The sequence below is a fragment of the Solenopsis invicta genome, chromosome 11 (assembly GCF_016802725.1).
Source record: "Solenopsis invicta isolate M01_SB chromosome 11, UNIL_Sinv_3.0, whole genome shotgun sequence".
Classification (NCBI taxonomy): Eukaryota; Metazoa; Arthropoda; class Insecta; order Hymenoptera; family Formicidae; genus Solenopsis; species Solenopsis invicta.
Window position 1 is genome coordinate 15,608,226 of NC_052674.1, and position 19,511 is coordinate 15,627,736.

The 19,511-nt window shown below is 46.3% G+C and overlaps 1 protein-coding gene across 8 annotated transcripts in view; it reads right to left on the reverse strand.

Annotated features, from left to right (window-relative positions):
- LOC105200443 (neprilysin-1) overlaps window positions 1–19,511 on the reverse strand; it is a 524,884-nt gene that overhangs the window by 55,075 nt on the left and 450,298 nt on the right. For 5 of the 8 annotated variants that reach the window (XM_039455234.1, XM_039455235.1, XM_039455233.1 and 2 more), the window contains one exon: window positions 1,269–5,834. The exons of the other annotated variants lie outside the window; for them this stretch is intronic. In XM_039455234.1, the coding sequence (XP_039311168.1) occupies window positions 5,562–5,834 (273 nt within the window). In that variant the 3' untranslated portion in view covers window positions 1,269–5,561. Of the gene's footprint in view, window positions 1–1,268; window positions 5,835–19,511 lie in introns of those variants that run through there. 8 annotated transcript variants of the gene reach the window in all.

A 19,511-nucleotide genomic window follows, 5' to 3' on the forward strand; every position in this document is an offset into this window, starting at 1 on the left:
TATCTTGAAGGCACCGCGCCTATTTCCGCGACGCGGGCAACACATTATTTATAGCCCGAACTATCATGAATTCATGCAGTGTTGGGCATCAATTAATTAAATCTTTAATTATTTGACAAAATTAATTGACAGAATATTATAATGTAATAGTTCAATTACACTTGATCTATTAATTGCAGGTTAAAATTAAACCTTTAATTGCAGGTTGTAGTTAAAGTTGATTGCATCTAAACTTAAATTGCGATTGATATTTTAAATGTAATTAAAGAAGCACAATTAACAATTAACAATTATTATTTGCAATCATTTTATAATTCAAAGAATTTAAACAAAACTACATTATAAAAAAATTTAATCAAAGTTCTTTTTTAATTTGATGTGTATTAATAATTAGGAAAATTTTTTTGTGTTGATTATATTACATTATTGATTATACTCGTATTACAATTGATTATTACATTTATGAATAAAAAAAAAATCTGAAACATTACATGTTATTTTCCTAAACTTTCCTACTTATATATAGTTATATATAATTCCTTATCTATCTGCATACATAATTACGAAAAACCAACTTTGTTTTGTTCTTATAACATTAATGAATGATATTAATAGCCAGTTATGCGTAATAAGTTTTATTCGCTCGAACTATACATACTAATCGATCTTTCTCCAATAAACGGTTTATTAGAATATCCTACATCAAGAGAATATTAACAAAACAAATCACAAGATATTCTATAAAAATTAATTGTTAATTGTACACACAATAAAAATTCATAAATAATTGATCAATTAGTTTTAATTGTAAGGACAATTAACAATTAATTAATTGTAAACATTTACACAAAACCACAATTATAAATAACTTATTTCATTGTCAATCACAATTAAAAATATAATTTTAATTATTCCAATAAGGTAAGACAAGCTTAAGAGCCGTACTAGGTGTTGTGCGCCAAAAACAAAAACAAAGTACCAAAATAAATGGAGAAAACGATTCGACTTTTAATTAACAAGTCATCTTCAGTACAATTTCAAAATTTATAACATCTGACCAATTAAATAGAAAGTAGTAGTAGTAGTGTTGTAATACCTTTGTGGGGTACACTGCGGACCTCCGCTCCGCTTACAAAATACCTATGCTTCTCGCATCTTTTCATTCCGCACGAGAAAGAAAAGAGAATGAAATACACACTCATCTATCCATACATCATTCTACACTCATTCTTTGGAACTTCGTTTCTGTCACTTTTTTTTTTCTTTTCTTCCATATTCCCATTCATTTCAAGTCAACCTCCTCTCTCCCACATTTCCTCCAGTCTCTTCATCCAAACCTCTCCCTCCTTCTTTTCTCCTAAAATCTCTTTTACCATCTCCTGCCATCTCTTTTCTATCCCCCAATCCGTATATTCTTCCCATATATGTTCCCACGTTTCCTTTCCCCATCCACATATCCTACACTGTCTTTCCTCTTTCTCTTCCCAATACCAACCTCCTCTCATACCGTCTCCTAAACCCTTCACTCTGTTATACCATTTGTTAAACGAGCACCTAATTCTTTCCCACCTTTCCTTCTCCTGCCGCCTCCTCTCTCTTGCTACCACCTCTTCTCCCCTTAACCCCCCCTCATCTCTCAACTTTTCTATCTTCTTGATATTCTAACTCTTTTCTTCATAGAAACCTCTCTTTTCCACCACCCATTTTCACATCACCTTTCTCTCCTTCGCTCTACTTCTTATCTCCTCCTAACACAACCTTGGTAACTCTCCTCCTCCTCCTTCTCCTAATTTCTTTTCATAATTCCATACCCTCATTCCTGCCCTTCCCCTTAATTTTTCCCTTTGCATCTCCTCCCTTACCATGTACCCCAGTGTGTACCTTCCCACTCCTATTACCTATTTCAAATATCTGTCCTGTATCTTCTCCATCCCTTCCTTTTTTTTCACCGCCAAATTTTTGCACCATAGTTAACTACCGTCCACACCAACCTATCAAATAACCACATTTTTCTAGCCCAGTCCTTTCCAAATTTCCTTTTTCCTATTTCCCATACCTTTTGCATCACCATCGCTCCTTTATTGACTTTCTTTTATATGCTCTTTTTGTTCCCCATTTGCTACCATCATGTACCCCAGATATTTATACCTTTTCACCTCTTCTATTTTATTCCCTTTCCATTTCCATATTATCTTTTTCTGTTTCCCTCCCCCTCTTCTATACCTCGTCACTTTTGTTTTCTCCACATTTACCTCTAATCTTTTGTGTTTTACATATCTTTTTAATGTTTTTATTAACCCTTTCATCCCTGCTTCATCCTCTACTACCACTGCCACATCATCCGCATACGTCAGGGAATAGACTTTTTTTCCTTTCACTTTTACTGCCCCTATCCCTCTTTTTCTAATTCTTCATCCAAATCCGCTAGTAGTAGTATAAACATGCATGGGCTCAACGGACATCTATGTCTTACTCCTCTACCTGTCCAAAAGTTTCCCCCCTCCCTTTTCCCCACTCTTATTCTATTTATTGTCTCCTCACACCTCACCACCAAGTGGGAAAGATGGGAGAGGAAAATAGAAGGAATATGCTCGGAAAAAGATGTGTGGAAGATAGTGAGTACCCAGTACCCAAAACTTCCTCACACCTCACCACTAAACTTTCTCTCACTCTTTTCCTCCACATTGTCTGTACCAGTATCTCCCTATACACCAAGTCAAACGCTGCTTTCATATCTACGAACATAACTACTATTTTGCCTTTTGTTTCCGCCATTTTCTTATTTACTAAATAGTTTAAGACGTATATGTGGTCTATCGTTCCTACCCCTCTCCTGAACCCTATTTGACTTGGTGGTAATATCCTTTTATTCTCCACTTCTTCCTTCAATCTCTCTGCCAAAACCGCCGCGTACATTTTATATGCCGTTTGCGTAAGCGTAACCCCCCTATAATCTTTTACCTTTTTCCCCTCCCCTCTCTTCACTATCGATACCATTATCTCCTCTCTCCATTCTTCCGGTCATCCCTCTCCCTTCCACACTCTGTTGCATATCTTCCAAAGCTATTCCCTTATTTCTTTTCTCCCATATTTCCATACTTCATTCATAATCCCATGCCCTCCTGCGGCTTTTCTCTCCTTTAATTTTATTATTGCCCTACCAATTTCCTCTCTACTAATTTCTTCTTCCTCCTCTATCCCTCTCACCATTACCTCCCCTCTTATCCTCCACTCTACTCAACCCAGTACCCCTCTAAAGTGTTTTTCCCACTCCCATTTCAATCCCTTTCTTGACTATCTTTCTCTTCTTCTTTCCTTTATTCACTATCTTCCACGCATCTTTTTCCGATCTTATTCCTTCTATTTTCCTCTCCCATCTTTCCCCTTTCTTTTTCGTTTTTTCCTCACAATGTTCCCTGCACTTTCTCTTCATCTTATATTTTTCCCCTCTCCCCCTCTCTTCCTCCACCTCTTTAATTCCTCCATAACCTCTCTTTTCCTATCTCTACATTTCTCATTCCACCGTCCTCTCCGTTCCTTCTTCTCTTCCTTCTCTACTTTCTCTCTAATTCCACTTCTACTTTTTTCTTCATCTTCCTCCAAACCTCCCCTACCCCCTCACCATCACTATTTCTCTTCCCAAAATATTCCTCAAATTTCTTTTTTCCTCCTCCGTCCAAACTCCCCTTCTTCCTCTTCCTCTCCCCTTCCTGGTCATCTCTTCCCTCCGCCTTCTTTCCTCCACCCATTCCGTTATCGGCTGATGGTCGCAGTCCAATCCTCCACCTTCATCTTTTTCACTTTCCTTCTGTTCTCCTCATTCCCGATCACGTAATCTATTACGGTTCTTCTCTTCCTTCCTGTATACGTCCATTCCCCCTCTTCATCCCCTTTTACGCTTCTATTCAATATTGACTATCCCAATTCTCCTATATAACCACATAGTTTCTTTCCCTCTCTATTCACCTTTCCATCCTTCGATCTCCATTTTTCCTGTTCTATCCCTCCCTCTTCATCCTCACCTATTCTTCTCCCTTCTCTCTCTGTCCTAGCATTAAAATCCTCACCACCCCTATTAACAACCTCAACCTTTCCTGTCTATTCTCCATCCACTCTCTCAGCTGCTCCATTTTTTCCTCTAAATCTCTAGTCACATACTCCCACTAGCCTCCACCACTCTCCCCCTAAATTTACTTTTACTGCTTGTAATCTCTTTTCCTTTCTTTCTTTATCATCCTTTTCTCTCGCTATTCCTTCCTTTATTTCCATAATCATTCCTCCCATTGCCCTCCTTTTCTTACTCTTCCTTGCCACTTTTTGCACTTCCCACACCTATCTCTTTGGCAGTCATTTTTGAACTCTTGCCCATTCCTTCTTCTGTAACAAAGTCTCACTCAGAAACATAACATCCCATTCTTTTAGTCTCTCCCTGAAATCCTCCTCTTTGTTTTCCATGCCTGCCACATTCCAAAAACCTATCTTATACTTTTTTACCATCTTCTTTTTTCTTATTCCTCCTCTTTTCCCTATGCTTCTCATTTTATATATTTTCTTTTTCTTCCTTCTCTCCTTCTCCCTCCTTCCGCCACCCTTTTAAAAAACCCCTTTTTTCCACCTCTCTACCCTCCTCTATCCTCCTCTTTTATTCTCTTACTTCTTGTTCCTGCCATTCCCTTAACTCATCCTTAATCTTATCCCACACCCATAATTTCTCTTCATTCCATATTTTCATATATCTTACTCTTACTTTCCCACTTTCTCTCTTTTTCCTTTCCGCTTCCTTCTTTATCTACCACTCTATCCTTTTCTCTTTTTTTGTCAAATTATCTACTATCTACTCCCTTCTTTTCCTCAGCTTCACTTTTCCTTTTATTACTTCATTTTTCTTCCCTACACTCGCTAACCTTACCATTTCCCTTCCCTCCTTATCTTTCTTCTCTATACTCCTTATTCCTTCCACTCTCGCTGTCGTCCCCGTCACTCTCACTATCTCTTCTATCTTTTTTTCTTAACCCCTCTATCTTTTTCTCTTTTGCTTTCACCCCTTTTATTTCTTTTTCTTTCTTCCTTTTTCCTCTTTTCCCCCTGTAACGTTAGATAAGTCAAAATGATTGGTGATGTCCGATCGGGTTTGTGCGCAACTGGACCTCACCCGATATGTTTACACTCTCGTTGCTTCACTCTCACTAATAATGGAATTCCGACTAATGGTGGGGAAACAGGTAACAGTGCTATCAATTTAATTGCGTAAAAACAGGTTTTGTATTGTGACTAGGAATTTTGTACAACGTCATCAAAGATTAAATAAAAAATAGCTCTCGTATGTGTATATACATACACACACGCACACGCGCACGCGCGCGCGTACACACACACTCACACACATAACATAATAATTGAACATTTGACGTTGTTCAACTTTGCTAAATGAGCAATCAAAGAATACAAGTTTTCAGATCTGGAGTAAATCGATTTTTATCTTCTGCAACCCGCTTTTTCTAATTTACAGTTTTGATTTATTGTATATCGAAGTGATATATTTTATATATCATCGAAGCGAGCTACCAAACGCTGCATTTTTTCTTAGGATTCATCGGTGAGCCTAATGGGCAATTGAAAGCTTTAGCAAAATCTTTGCTGTTCGATAAAGGGCCCAGTACCCGTATTGACCCAGGTGAATGCACACTGCTATGAATTTTATTAAGAGCTTCCTCTGGTCTCATAGAACCGCACCAAATCTGTGCATAGTTGAGAAAAAATAACTGATCATGTGTGAGATTTACTCCGGGTAACAGTGATTCTTCTCCGTGAATGGAAATCCATTTCTTGTAAGCCTATTTGATGAAGAGAAAATATTACATGTTAATATTGAGAATGTTTAGAATATAAAATTGAAAAATTTTAAATCTTTCCGATTAACGTATACTTTTAGCAAAACTTTTTCTCAAAATATAATGTGTAGAACCTTACTTCTTTTTAAAATTTGATTTTTAGAAAATATTTGGCTAATTTACACCGAGATGTGTGTGCACGATTCAGACTGTAATTCTTAGAACATAAAGTCGACCTCTAATGAAATGTTTAAACTATACAGACCTAAACTGATACTTTTGGATCGAATGTAAACCGCACCGTCTGTTCTTTTAATTTTTTATAGGGAATAATTTTTAGGCCATCTGCATTTATAGGTAAGCATCCGTTTGCCCATAGTATTATTGCACACAAGCCACTAACAGCGATTAAACAGAAGAAAATTACTAGGCACCAGCCGCTGTGATTGGCTGTGTGCAGTAGTACTGTGTGCAAACGGATGCTTCCCCATTTTTATTCATTACATTGTACACTCTAAATCAGGGTATCAATCATGTAATTTATTTTTTAGGGCAGAAAGGTAAAATATGAAAAATTTCATCATTAACTTCAATAATTAGAAATTTCACTTTTTACCTTTTTGCCCTAGGGAAAAAGTTACATAACAGATATCTAAATTAGACATGCAAAAAGAGCTTTGATTTAAGCCGAATTGGGCCGTTAAATAATATATGTTACGATAAATTTGATTAATCGGTTATATTATGCATAATAACTAGTTAATATGAATAATTCCCAATTTGTTCGATTAATATAATTAATAAAAGAGAATTAATCAAATTTACCGATTATTGTATTTAATTTCCAATGCCAAACGGTAATTTCGATAAATCATCTCATTTTATTTTTTTGGCAGCGTGAGAGTGCTTCCAACAACGAAATACAGTCAAATACCGTGACACAGTACTGTTTTGCAAGAAAAGTAAACGCTTGGGCGAGAGATGGGCGGAGCTGCTCTCCCCCTCTCCAACTTAACTAAGCCAACCCAAACCTAAATCTTCTGTGGTCAACTTTCACATGGGTTTGCGACTTTCCACGCAAAGCGAGGAACCACCTAATTTCCCTCAATTCCTCTCCGTGCCCTCGCGAGCAAAGGGTTTACAGATCTGTTCCACATGAGGAAAATCGCAAACCCATGTGGATGTCGGCCACAGAATATGTTGAGTTGAGTTAGGTAAGTTAACGAGCCCCCTCAATGTGGGCCACCTTGTCGTGGTGAGGGGGCTCCCGTTACCCTAGCAGGAAGCGGGTCTAAGAGCCCACCACATGTCCCTCCACCGGGAGTGGCATGTTTTCGGGCAGGGTGCGCGTATCGGCAACGCGTCACTCTGGACTTTGGTCGGAGAGACCCGTCTGCGTCACGGACAAGGCGGTCATGGTTTGAAAAGACGGGCGCAGAGCTTCCAACTAGGGGCGCAAAGCCGCGATCGGAGGCGTGGAGCCCCCCCCCCCAATTAGAGCCAGGGGTAGAAATACCCTTAAGCCGTCTCGTGACTGGGCAAGGCTGGTGTCCCCCTGAAGAAGTCACGCGGGGTGTTTGTTGCCCGCCCGGGCACACAGGTGCGATTTCCCGGAAGGGCTGGCCGGAGGAGAAGGGACCCATAGCGTAGCGCTCAAGTCCCGAATTTGAAGGCAATCAGTCTTAGCCATTGCGTTGGCATCCGGGTGTGGGACTTCCACGTGGGAGCGCACGTGTCACACACCGACCAGCAGGGGTTTGCTTTCCCCTAGTCTAAAACACGAAGACAGAGACGGGATCGGTGGATAGACGGTCTTCTGAAACCAAAAGGAGTCGCTAATGTCACACACCGCAAACAGGTAACTTTCTCTGCCTGAACACATAACCGGTGGCATAGGGGGCGGGGTAGGGGAAAATTTAGCTTCGCGCGCATTTTTGGGTAGGAGAAGGTGGATCGACGCGGTTCTCACACTGAAAGGGCTGTGAGTTCATGTGTTACACATTAGCCAGCAGGGGTTTGCCTCCCCCTAGTTTAAAACTCGGAAGCAGGGACACGGGTAGTAGAGGTGGATAGACACGGCGACATACAAGTATCAAAAGCACGCCGCTGATGTCACACATCGCTACACAGGGGTCAATGCCTCCCTTGTATAAAACGCGGAGAAAAACGAGTAGGGGTGCTGGGTGAAGGAGGGACCAAAATCCCGAACTCATGCAGCACCAACAAAAGCCCGCCAGTCCCCTGAATAAAAAATCGTCTGGTCGCGATCCGTTTAGGTTAAAATAGCTTCGTCTCCACGGTGGGAGACTTGGGCAGGCACTTTCTCGCAACTCGCTGCGAGGAAGATGACTCGGAGTCGGCGAGGGTTCTCCCGAGTGACGGGTTAGGCAGGGGATAGAAGGTGGAGGGACATAGTCCCGAAGCTTGACATCTCACCAACAGGAGTCTGCATTCCCCTTCGTATAAAAACTCGGATGTAGGGACACGGGTAGGTGGAGGTAGATTGACGCGTTCCTTCCACGTAGGAGCGTCCGTGTTGCACAATGGCCAGCAGAGATCTGCCTTCCCCTAGTTTAAAATACGAAGGCAGGGACACGGGTAGAAGCGATGGATCGACGGGGTGATTTCTACCAAACGGGGTCACCGGTGTCACACATTGCAAACAGGTATCGTCCATTGCCTGTATAAAAACCGGAGAAAAAGGGGGGACGGGTGGTTGATTTTGCGCGCGCGGAGGGAGAGTGATCACTTGTGATCAGTCTCTCTCCAAGACAGGAGTCTGCTTTTTCCTGTATAAAATGCGGAAACAGGGAAACGGGTAGGAGGGAGTGTGTGCCGTTGCACTCGTGGCAAGTGTTTCCGTTGCGAGTTCATGCGTCACACATTGGCCAGCAGGGATCTGTCTTCCCCCTAGTTTAAAACTCGGAGGCAGGGAAATGGGTAGAAGTGATGGATGGTGGAGGGATCCGTATTCCAAAATCATTCATCGGTAGAAGGGACTCGCCTTCCCCATCCGTCTGGCGATCGGGTCCAGGGTGCTACTTGCTAATGTCGAAAGCGTCCCTGGGAACTATGGCGTGGCCTGACCGGTGGTTGGAGTTGCGCTATCGCACGACTTATCGTCGCACATGAAGGCTCGGGCCGGTCTCCCCTTTGCTGAATCGTGCTGACGATCCCGACCCTGCCCCAACTCGGGATCGTGGTTTCCAGTTAAACGAGGACAGGCGCATCCATCTGGATGTGCATTTGTTTATGCACCCATCAGGATGCATATTTACTCTGGAAGGGTCGTGCGGTTCGGGCTTCAACTGCCAACACAAGCGTCTATCTAGTGGGGTTTCGCTAATCCTACTATAAAACAATTGCAGAGCACACGCGTACGGTCTTCCCTGGCCAGAAGGAGGGTGCCGGAATCTTCCTTCTAGCGTAGATAGGGATCAACCGTTTTTAGGTTAAGTAGGGCAACAGGAAGGGCTGTCAAACGAGAGGGCAGCGGGTGGTCTCGCTCGTGAGATCGCTTGCTTTTTACCCCCTTTTTTTTTACCCCCTGAGGAGGTCCACCTTGTCGTGGGAAGGGGGGCTCCTTCTTTTTTATAAAGAGAGTCTAAGAAGCCTCCAACAAAGGTGCTTGCTTTCAATTCGAAAGCGAACGTAGGGCCCAAAGCGCTTTGCGTGGAGGGCCCTCAGAAAGAGGGGGCCGATGACCTCTGTGTTTGGGGACGGTGTAGCTCTCGCGGCTCGCGTCCTGCCATGGGGAAAGTCGGTTCCTCGAAGAAGTGGACGAGCCGGCAGGATCTCGGAGTTTCCAAACCTGTCGGATTGGGCCGTCTCCGGGCAGCCCGGAATTGATCCGGGTTTGGGTCGGAGCGGCGGTGGATGGCCCGGCGCGGACCTCGCGGGAAACTCTCGCCAAGGTTTCGGGCCCGTGCAGCCCTGGAGCCACTCGGACATTTTCCGAGGTGGAGTCTGGGGCGAGTGTGGCAAGATCCGACGCTCCTGTGAAGGGATCTCCCGGATCAGAGCGTTGGGTTTCTTCGTACAGGATGGACAAGCCGCTGGATTCCGGAACTCCCGGATCCAGCGGGCTGGGCCGTCTTTGGGCAGCCCGGAAGTATTCCAGGGCAGGGTCAAAGCGGCGGAGGACGGTCCGACGCGCACCTCATGGAAAACTTTCCCCGGGATTGCGGGCCGGGCCGACCCCGAGGTCGCTCGGAAGTATTCCGAGTCAGGGTTCGGGGCGAGACGCATGTGCTCGGTGTCTTCGCGACTGGGCCCCTTCTGAAGCGAGACACTGGGTGGTGGAGTATCTGTCGTGAGGGCAGTGTATCTTACGGCAGACGTGCTGGTCGCCACGGCGATTAGGGTGCGGAGAGGGCGCCGCCTCTGTTGCTCGATCTGTCCGTGGGGCCTCCCGGGTGGCGCTACCCGTGACGGTGCCCCCACTGTCGGAGGTGAGGGACCCCCAAAAGCCGCGGGAGTCTGGGGCTTGCTCCGCCCACGGTGAGTAAGGGGCTAGAGGCCAGTGCTCCGGATGGCACATTCCCGGAGCCTGCGCCATCAGCCAACCCTCGGGAGTACCCATATCGAAAGGGGGGGGAGATACGCCGGTCAGTGCAGCCGTCACGGGACGTGGGATTTACTAAATCTATGAATTCTTCAACATCAAACACAACCAAAAACAAGAGCAAAAAGAAGGGCGCTATGCCTGTCTGCAGGCCGGCTGGCATAGTAGGAGTGGAGGACCTGGGACTGATTCTTAGCGGGTAACCCCCGGTTTCGAGCTTTTTAGCTTAACCCAAGCGGGCGAGGAGGGGAGGTTCAGGGTTCCCAGGGTGGTTCTCCCCAGAGTGGTAGAGGACGTGAGGGTTAATCTCTCACTCACTCTCACGGAGTTTACTTCGCTCCTGACGTTAGGAGTTGATCCCATGGGTGGTACTCTGTACCCGTCTGTGCAACAGGTGCCCACGGGCTCTCTGGGCCTGTCGGCCAACCAGTACGCAACCCCAAATGGGTCGTACATCGATAGTGTGGGAGTACCTGTTGTCTTCCAACCTGATGTGCCTCCGGTCTACAGCTCGGGCGAGGACGACGACATGTTAGCCGAGACAAACGCTAGCACGGCGACAAATTTAACATCGGCTAGCCGGAAAAAGAAGGGAGCTTCTTCATCGCAAGGCCTAGGTAAGGTGAGGAAGCCCAGGCTTGCCCTATCGGTAGAAGAAAGAGAGAAGCAATATGTGCAGGCAGAGGCGGAGCTCATCCATAAATGAAAGGCCAACAAAGAAAACACAGCGGCCCCTGATGGGGCTTAAGCCCACCTCCGGTGAGTCCTGGGCCGAACCCGGAAAACTCACGTTAAAAGAGATTGAAAGCCAGGTCAATTCAGGCATGGCTTGGATCAGAGAAATGGCGGACTACAAAAAGGGCGTAAAGAAGTCTTCCAAAATGTCCTTAGAAAAATTGCCACTATGGTAGAGGGGGCCTTTAAAGAGATCAATGGAAGATCCACAGAGGAGATCGTACGCATCTAGTCGGCCAACGACAAGTTGTGTTGAGAGATGAATCTCCTGAGGGGAGAGCTTGCTGAACTAAAACGCCAGCTTGAGGCGAAAGAACCTCTCGCTGCTCATCGAGCGGAAATACCTGGAAAGGTTACACTAACAAAGAGTAAACCCAGGCGGATTAAGGATTCGTTAGATGATGAGTCGGTGAATGCCTTTGAAATCCGTGGGTCTGACCACCCCCCTCCGGGAACTGCTGGGGCCTCCCCGATGGCGAGTGGCCGCCGCGGTGAGCCTGCTGCGGATCCTCCGTCGACGAGCGTGCGCCGTGTGACGGCGGGCCTTCCGGGAACATGGAACCGCGATGTGGCGTCCCCCATAAATCCGGAAGAGGACCCCCAAAACAAGGATGATGCCTTAGTAAATAGGGTTTTAAACCAGGTGGCACTAATAATAAATCGGGCATTTAATATCCTCCAAGACAAGCTGCTGCCCGACAAGCAGTTGAGGCCTCTTTTGAGAGGCAAGCCGAGCAGGAGCAGCGCAGAGGCAGAGGTCTTTAAGGTGGGGATTCTATTAAAAAGGCCCAGAAGGCCAACTCTGGCAAGAAACCCAGGGAGAGAGAAAGAGCGATTGCCTCTGTTCCCTCCGAGGGATTGAATGCCCTTAACCAAGGAGAGGCATGAACCACGGACCTTAGCAGGAAGACCAAGAAGAAGGCAAAGAAAGCAGCCGAGATGGCCGCGGGTACAAGATTGGCTCCCAAGGACAGGAAAACGGTGCCCCCCTCCCATCAAGGAAACAAAAAACCCGCTCCCAAGACGGAGAAAAAGTCGGACACGGATCCCTCTAAACCAGTTAAAATCAGGGTCTCGAAGCGTGCGGCTGTCGTCCTCACAGCGGTTGACAACAGTAAAGTGGCGGCAGCTCTGAGCAAAGTAAAAAACAACATAAACCTCAGGCGGCTGGGAATCCCGTCCCTTCGACCTAGGAGAGCTCTCACCAGGGCCATTATTTACAAAGTCCCCGGTGAGCAAAGTAATAAAAAGGCAGATGCCTTGGCTGCCAAGCTCCGCTCGGGGCTAGACAGTAAGGAGGTGAAAATCGCCAGACCCGTGAAGATGGCTGAGCTCCGCCTGTCGAGTCTGGACGTTCTCACAAACTGTCAGGCCGTGGCGGAGGCCATGGCCAGAATAGAAAAATGTGGAGTCTGAGAGGTCTAGGTTGGTGCTATTAGGCGGCCGCGCGGGGGGCTAGGATCAATGTGAATCAGGTGCTCCGCGGCGGCAGCCAAGAAACTTGCAAAGACGGCGCGTGTCCAGGTTAGCTGGGTCATGGCCAGAGTAGATGCACTGAGGGCTAGGCCTGCCCAGTGTTTCAAATGCCTAGTCACACAATTGGCACCTGCAATTCTCTGGTTAATCGGGGTGACAAGTGCTACAGATGTAGTGACGAGGGGCACGTCGCCAGTCTCTGCGAGAAGGAGTTTAACTCCCTATGCGTCGACGGCGGCCATCGTTTTGGAAGACCGGCATGCAATCCTCCTCTTGAGAAGAAAGAAGGTAGCAAGAGGCGCGTCGGTGCGGCAAACTCTCGCAGCCCTGACGCGGCATCAACAAAAAATGCCGAAAAGAGCGTCTCCACAAATAGGGGGACGCCAGGTATGGAGACAGAGGAGGGCTCAGGATCGGGCGCATTGCGGGTAGAAAGTTGCTAGGAGGAGGCGACACGGCTCATTAATGGCCTGTCATTTCCTCCTCCAAACCAACGTGAACCACTCCGCCAGAGCTCAGGATTTGTTGATCTATGTGATGGCGGAGTGGGACATTGAGTTAGCAATTGTGGCCGAGCCCTATGCCGTCCCCCCTGCCAATAGCAGATGGCGGGGTGACATGGCGGGGCTGCTCGCAATCGTCACTAAAGGAGGAAGCACCGCCTCCTCCCTTGTTCCTGTATCAAAAGAAGAGGAATATGTCGCCTGCCGATGGGGGAACAGAGTTGGGGGTGTATATCTCCTCCAACATCTCGCATGGAGACTTTGAAGCTAAGATAGAAGAGGTCGAGAGAGTCGTCCGCCGCCTGCAGCCAGGTTGGTTGTTGGTGGCGGGCGACTTTAACGCAAGGTTCGTTGACTGGGGTTGCCTAGTCACGGACACTAGGGACTGGGCTGCTGCACTGGATCTCCATGTCATCAAAGAGAGTGCCCACCTGTGTGGCAGCCCGGGGGAGCTCCATCGTGGACATAACGATGGGCTTCCCTGAGGTGCACGGGAAAATAACCGACTAGTCGGTCTCGGATGAGGAGACCCTGACCACAGGTACATAGTGATGGAGGTCTCCTTACCGGGTTTGGTGGGAGAGTCGTGCGCCCGGCTTGAAAGGCCAGAAGGTGCCCCCCTTCCGCGATTGTCCCTAAAACCTGGACGGGGACATGGCAATGGCCACTGCCATCGCCAAGTCCTGGGAAGTTTCCCCTGAGGAAGGCGACGTCGAGGAGGAGGCGGCGTGGTTCCGGGAGACAATGTCGCAAATTTGCGACGTTGTCATGCCCCGGCGCCGTGTGGGCGGGCCTCCAAAAAGGAAAGCCGTGTACTGGTGGACGCCGGAGATTGCATCTTTTAGACAGAAGTGCAACTCCGCGCGTCGCCAGTACACAAGGAACCGTCGGAGAAGAAGGGCGGCGAAGGAAGAAGCGGCCCGGCTCTACCAAGTGTACCGGGCCGCAAGGAAGGCCCTCCAGGCGGCCATTGCTGAATCCAAAGCCAATGCCTGGGGGATGTTGTTGGAAACCCTGGACGGGGATTCGTGGGGGCGCCCGTACCGTTTTGTCAGGAACAAGCTCCGACAGGCAGCGCTCCCTACAACGGAGTCCCTCGATCCGGAGTTCCTAAGAGAAGTTATCCCCGCCCTCTTCCCAACGGATCCGGAAGAGACCCGCCCCCGAGAAGATCCGGCCCTGGTCAGGGAACGCACTTGGTGGTCCAAAGATCTAAGGGTCACCGAGGAGGAACTGGCCAGGGCTGTGAAAAAAATGAGGAGGAAAAACGCTGCTCCCGACCCCGATGGGATGCCGGGGCGCGTGTGGGCGATTGGCCTTTGGCGTCCCCTGGGGGATTGCCTCAGGTACCTTTTTGACAGGTAACTGCCACTAGGGCGATTCCCCACATAATGGAAGGAGGCTGGGCTTGTCCTTATCCTTAAACAGGGAAGGATGACCCCTCTGCCCACCAGCCTATCTGTCTGATAGGCGAGGTGGGCAAACTAGTTGAGAGGGTAACAGTGTCTTGCCTTGCGACGCATATGTCAACGGTGGGCCCCGATTTAGAATACAACCAGCACGGTTTTCGGCCGGAGAGATCAACCGTCGGAGCTATCCAGCGGTTGAAATCCCTGGTCGATCGTGCAGTAGCCCGGGGCAGGGTAGTGTTGGCGATAAGCTTGGATATTTCCAACGCCTTCAACTCTCTGCCCTAGAGTAAGATTAGGGAGGGCCTCCGGAGAAAGGGGGTTTCTCCATATCTAGAGAAGGTTGTCGGAGCCTACCTCGGCGACCGTGTGGTCGCCTGCAGGGACCAAGACGGCGCCAGAATGCGTAGAGTGGTCAGCAGGGGGGTGCCACAGGGGTGGGTCCTAGGACCACTCCTGTGGAACATAGGGTACGATCGTGCTCTAGACCACCGCTTCCCTGCAGGAGTGTCGTTGGTTTGTTATGCCGACAACACCCTGGTCGTCGTCTCGGGTAACACCTGGGGCGTAGCGAGACGCACCGCGAGGGACAGGCTCGACCTTGTTTTGAGAAGAATCCGCCTCTTGGGCCTAAGAGTGGTCCTCAACAAAACGGAGGCGCTCTGGCTCGAGGGGCGGAGGGGGAAAAAACCCTTGCTTTAAGAGTTTCCTGATAGAGGGCACTCGAGTCGAGGTAAAGTCTCAGATGAAGAATCTGGAACTGATCCTGGACTCGAAGTGGGGCTTTCAGACCCACTTTGAGTGGATGGCCGTCAAGTTGGGCGCCGCCGTTTCTAGCTTTAGCAGGCTAATGCCCAACCTGCGTGGTCCATCCGAGAAGATACGCCGCCTCTATATGGGAGTGCGGTTGATGGCATTATACGGGGCACTTGTATAGTGCGGGGACCTGGTGGCCAATAATAATAATGTAAGGTTGCTCCAAAGGGAGCAACGTAAGATGGCCATCGGGATCTCGCGTGCGTACCGCACCATCTCCTGGGAGGCGGTGTGTTTGCTGTCGGATTTGCCTCCGTGGGCTTACGTGGCGTGTTCCCTCGTGGACACCCACGAGTGGAAGGAGGAGCTTGCCCGCGGGGGCAAGCCTTCCACGCAACAGATGCTGGAGGTTCAGCGGAATCTGGCCCGCCAAGAAGTGGTCAAGCACTGGCAGAAGCGTCTGCCCCACGCCAGCGCTGGTTTGAGGGTGGTCAAGGCCATTGGCCCCGTTCTTAAGGAATGGGTGGGCAGGGGGCACGGGGTTCTCTTGTTCCACGCGACGCAGGTACTCTCCGGGCACGGGTGCTTACCTGCACGAGAAGGTTGGGCGGGAGGCCACTACAAAGTGCCACTACTGCCCAGAAGTAAGGGACACGGCGCAACATACCTTAGAGGTATGCTCTGCTTGGGCTGACGAGCGCCGTCCCCTTACCGATAAGATAGGGGTCGGCCTCGACCTCCCCTAGGTGGTGGGGCGAATGCTCGCCAGTGCTGACGAGTGGGCTGCGGTTGCCTTCTTCTGCGACGCCGTCATGTTGCGGAAGGAGGTAGCCGAGCGGGCGCGGGAGGAGGATCCCGATGTGCCGCCAGAAAGAAGGCGAAGGGGGAGGAGACGCAGGGAAAAGGTTCCTGCAACAACACCAGCAGGGACTCCCTCCTCTTCCATAATAGAACTGCACGGAGGCTGGATAAGGAAAAGGTGAGTCTAGTCGCCCTCTCTTTGCCCACAACAGGTTATTGCCGGCGCACTGGCGGCGACAAATTTGACGCCGCCAGAGACAACTTGCTGGGCGCGGCTGCATTTCCCTCCTCTCCCCTTTCATCAAAAGGGGAAGGGGGATAGCCGAGTAGGAACAGTGAAGAGAGGAGACCCTCGCAGTGTCGATTAGATCGGACTGAGAGCCCTACCTTCTTCACTGTTGAGGAGGTACGCCTCAGGCAAAATTAGCGGCGGGGTAGTTGCCCGGCTGACCCGTCTGGGGATTGAGATGCGGGAGTGTGAACCTAGGGCCCTCTTCCACGGGACCCCTGGCATCCCGGTTCGAGCGGCTAGGGCTTGACTTCAGTCAAGTCACGGCCGCTAACTCTGGAGGGAGGCCCCTGCTCTTGAGCGGGGACCCGTTTTGGCTAGGACGGATCGCGGTGCCTGCTCAGCTCAATCCCGTGATCCGTCCTGAGCCCAGACGCCGGAAAAAGTTGGGTTTTAGTGAGTATGCCGGCTACGTCTAAGTCGGAGAGTCTCACATACCTCGCATCCTGTCCCCACAGGCGCGGGGGCCCATAAAGGCATTTCCCAACTATAAAAAAAAGTAAGTTAACGAAAGGGTGCGGGAGAGAGGCTCCACCCCTCCCCAGCCCAAGTGTATATTTTTCACGTAAAACAGTACTGAAAATTAAAAAAACTTAGTTTAAAAACAGTTTTTCGATTATAACAATTGAAGTATGGAAATTAAGTAAAATAGGTATAGAACCTTATTTGTGAAGTTTTTATAAATTTCATTTTTTGTTTGACCCTTTATCTAAAATTAATATTTTCTGAAATAATTAAGAAAAACTGTTTTTTCTTTCTCTAAGTATATCTCGAAAACTGTACAAAAGCATCAATTAATTTATAAGGAAAAGTTGATCAGCATCTTTGCCTCTAAAACATATGTCAAAGTCAACATGATTGAAGCTGGGTCCCCTACAATAAATAATTACCAAATAATTTCTGTCGTTCTAGGGTTCATTAGATAATGGCAGAGAAATAGATAAAACAATCAAATAAATACAAAAACTATTTAAATGTATAGTAAGTTGTTTTAATGGTAAGTAAAACAGGTTGAGATTGTGGAAAACAGTTTTATTTTTTAAAATATTGGGTGTACAACTTAATTCGATCCGTTTTTTTGCTTAAAAAACGCATTTATTTAAACAATAAAATGAATTAATACTTTATTTAAAGTATTGTCCATCGCTAGCCACTACTTTTTTCCATCTTTCTGGCAATTTATGGATTCCGTCGCGGAAAAAACGTTCATCTTTTGAAGCCAAAAATGAATTGAGCCAATTTTTGATACCCTGTTCTGAAGTAAAGCGTATTCCAGTCAAAGCGTTCTGCATCGATCAAAACAAATGGTAGTCAAAAGGGGCAAGGTCTAGGATATAAGGCGTGTGAACTTCCCATCCGTTGTTTTTCAAATAGTTTTTAACCGGAACAGCATATGAGGTTGAGCGTTGTCATAGTGAAAGATTATGGGCTCGTGTCTGGTCGCATATTTTGGACGTTTTTCGGTTATATCTCGTTGTAAACCAATTAATTGTTGCCTGTAGAAGTCTCCCGTGATGGTTTGACCCGGTTTTAGCAGCTCATAGTAGATCACACCCTCTGTTCCCATCAAATACAGAGCATTACCTTGGCACCATGGATATTTGGCTTTGGCGTTGATGTTCCCGATTGGCTGGGTTTTACATACAATTTCTTGCGTTTTGGGTTGTCGTAATAAATCCATTTTTCGTTTCCGGTAATGATTCGATGTAGAACCCAATGAGAAATGATACATCAAATCATCGTTGAATCGATGTTGATTTGATCAAATTTTATCAATGCCATTTTTCCGGGTTATTGAACATCGAAATTTCAAATACTTCGTGATTATTTCAATGTCGTCATATTCGTATTTGTTGGTAGCAGTAATAATACAATATAATGTTTCTTTCAAAATTTTCAACTTTTTTCCTTATTTTTTTCAACAAATTGATATCGATTCGTTATCGATTCGATATCAATTTGATACTTGCAAGCGTTTTAGTAAAATGCGCCGCGGCGCGCGCGTCGCTCTGGTACTTTCTCCCTCTTTCCGTCTTTCGTCCCGACCGCCATGCTGCCATGCTGATATGTGCTGTGTCTGCGTATAATTTTTATCAGAGATAATCAGAGGTAATCCTTCTTTCACTTATCATAAATTATAACAATATTATAACAGTAAATAAACTAAATTCTTACTATCTGTATATTTAATATATGATTGTTCTTATCTTTTTATTAATTGTCACGATTAAGTTTTGAGGTTATATGTATTTTCTATTCTAATGTAAAATTATGATTCCATTGCAGTTTCCTGCCAAAACGACATAAAAAGGCACAGTTGCATTGTTTCCTGGCAAAACGACAAAGCACAGAAGTAGCCGCAGATAATTAAGATGACTGCATCAAGTATGTACGATAATCGATTGATATCCGAATGCTCAGTACAGTCTGTACAGCAATTAGGATCTTAGAAAAAATAATAGTGCACAGTTGAAAGAATATTAAACTAGTTTTCCATTTAATCCTGTGACATTAGTTTTCTGATTCAATTTAAGAACTGTTTAAAATAAAAAATAATAGTGCACAGTTCGAAAGAATTAGAAATTGTATGTAAAATCATTCATGAAACATTATTTCAATACTGAGATCTTGTTGTATGGCTCTTTCTCATTTTAAACTTGATATACTATTATAAAATAACATATTTTTAATTTTCTTGATTTATAATTTTCCTGCGCTTTGAAACATAAATATTATTAGAAATATTATTTTATCCTTATTTATCATTAAACAACAAGGATAAAATTAATAGTTCTAATGTTTTAAAATGTTTTGAAATTTCTCTAGAGTGACAGTCAATTTATAGATATTTTGATATAAAAATTTAAAAGCTACAGTACCCGCCAAAATTATATCACCTTTTGATTTTTGGAGCATAACTTTTATCGAAGTGTATCAAATGACCTCAAAATTTTATAGTAAATTTTTGATAAAAGGTACACCTCGTATATAAAGTATAATGAGATTTGACAACATACACTATGATCTTCGAATTTTTTATTAATTTTTTCATAGTTGCACTTTTGTACTTTTTTTGTTTTTTGTATTGCAATCATTGTTCTTACCACCATAACCTAGTTTTAGCAGTTAAATTTAATATTCCACATT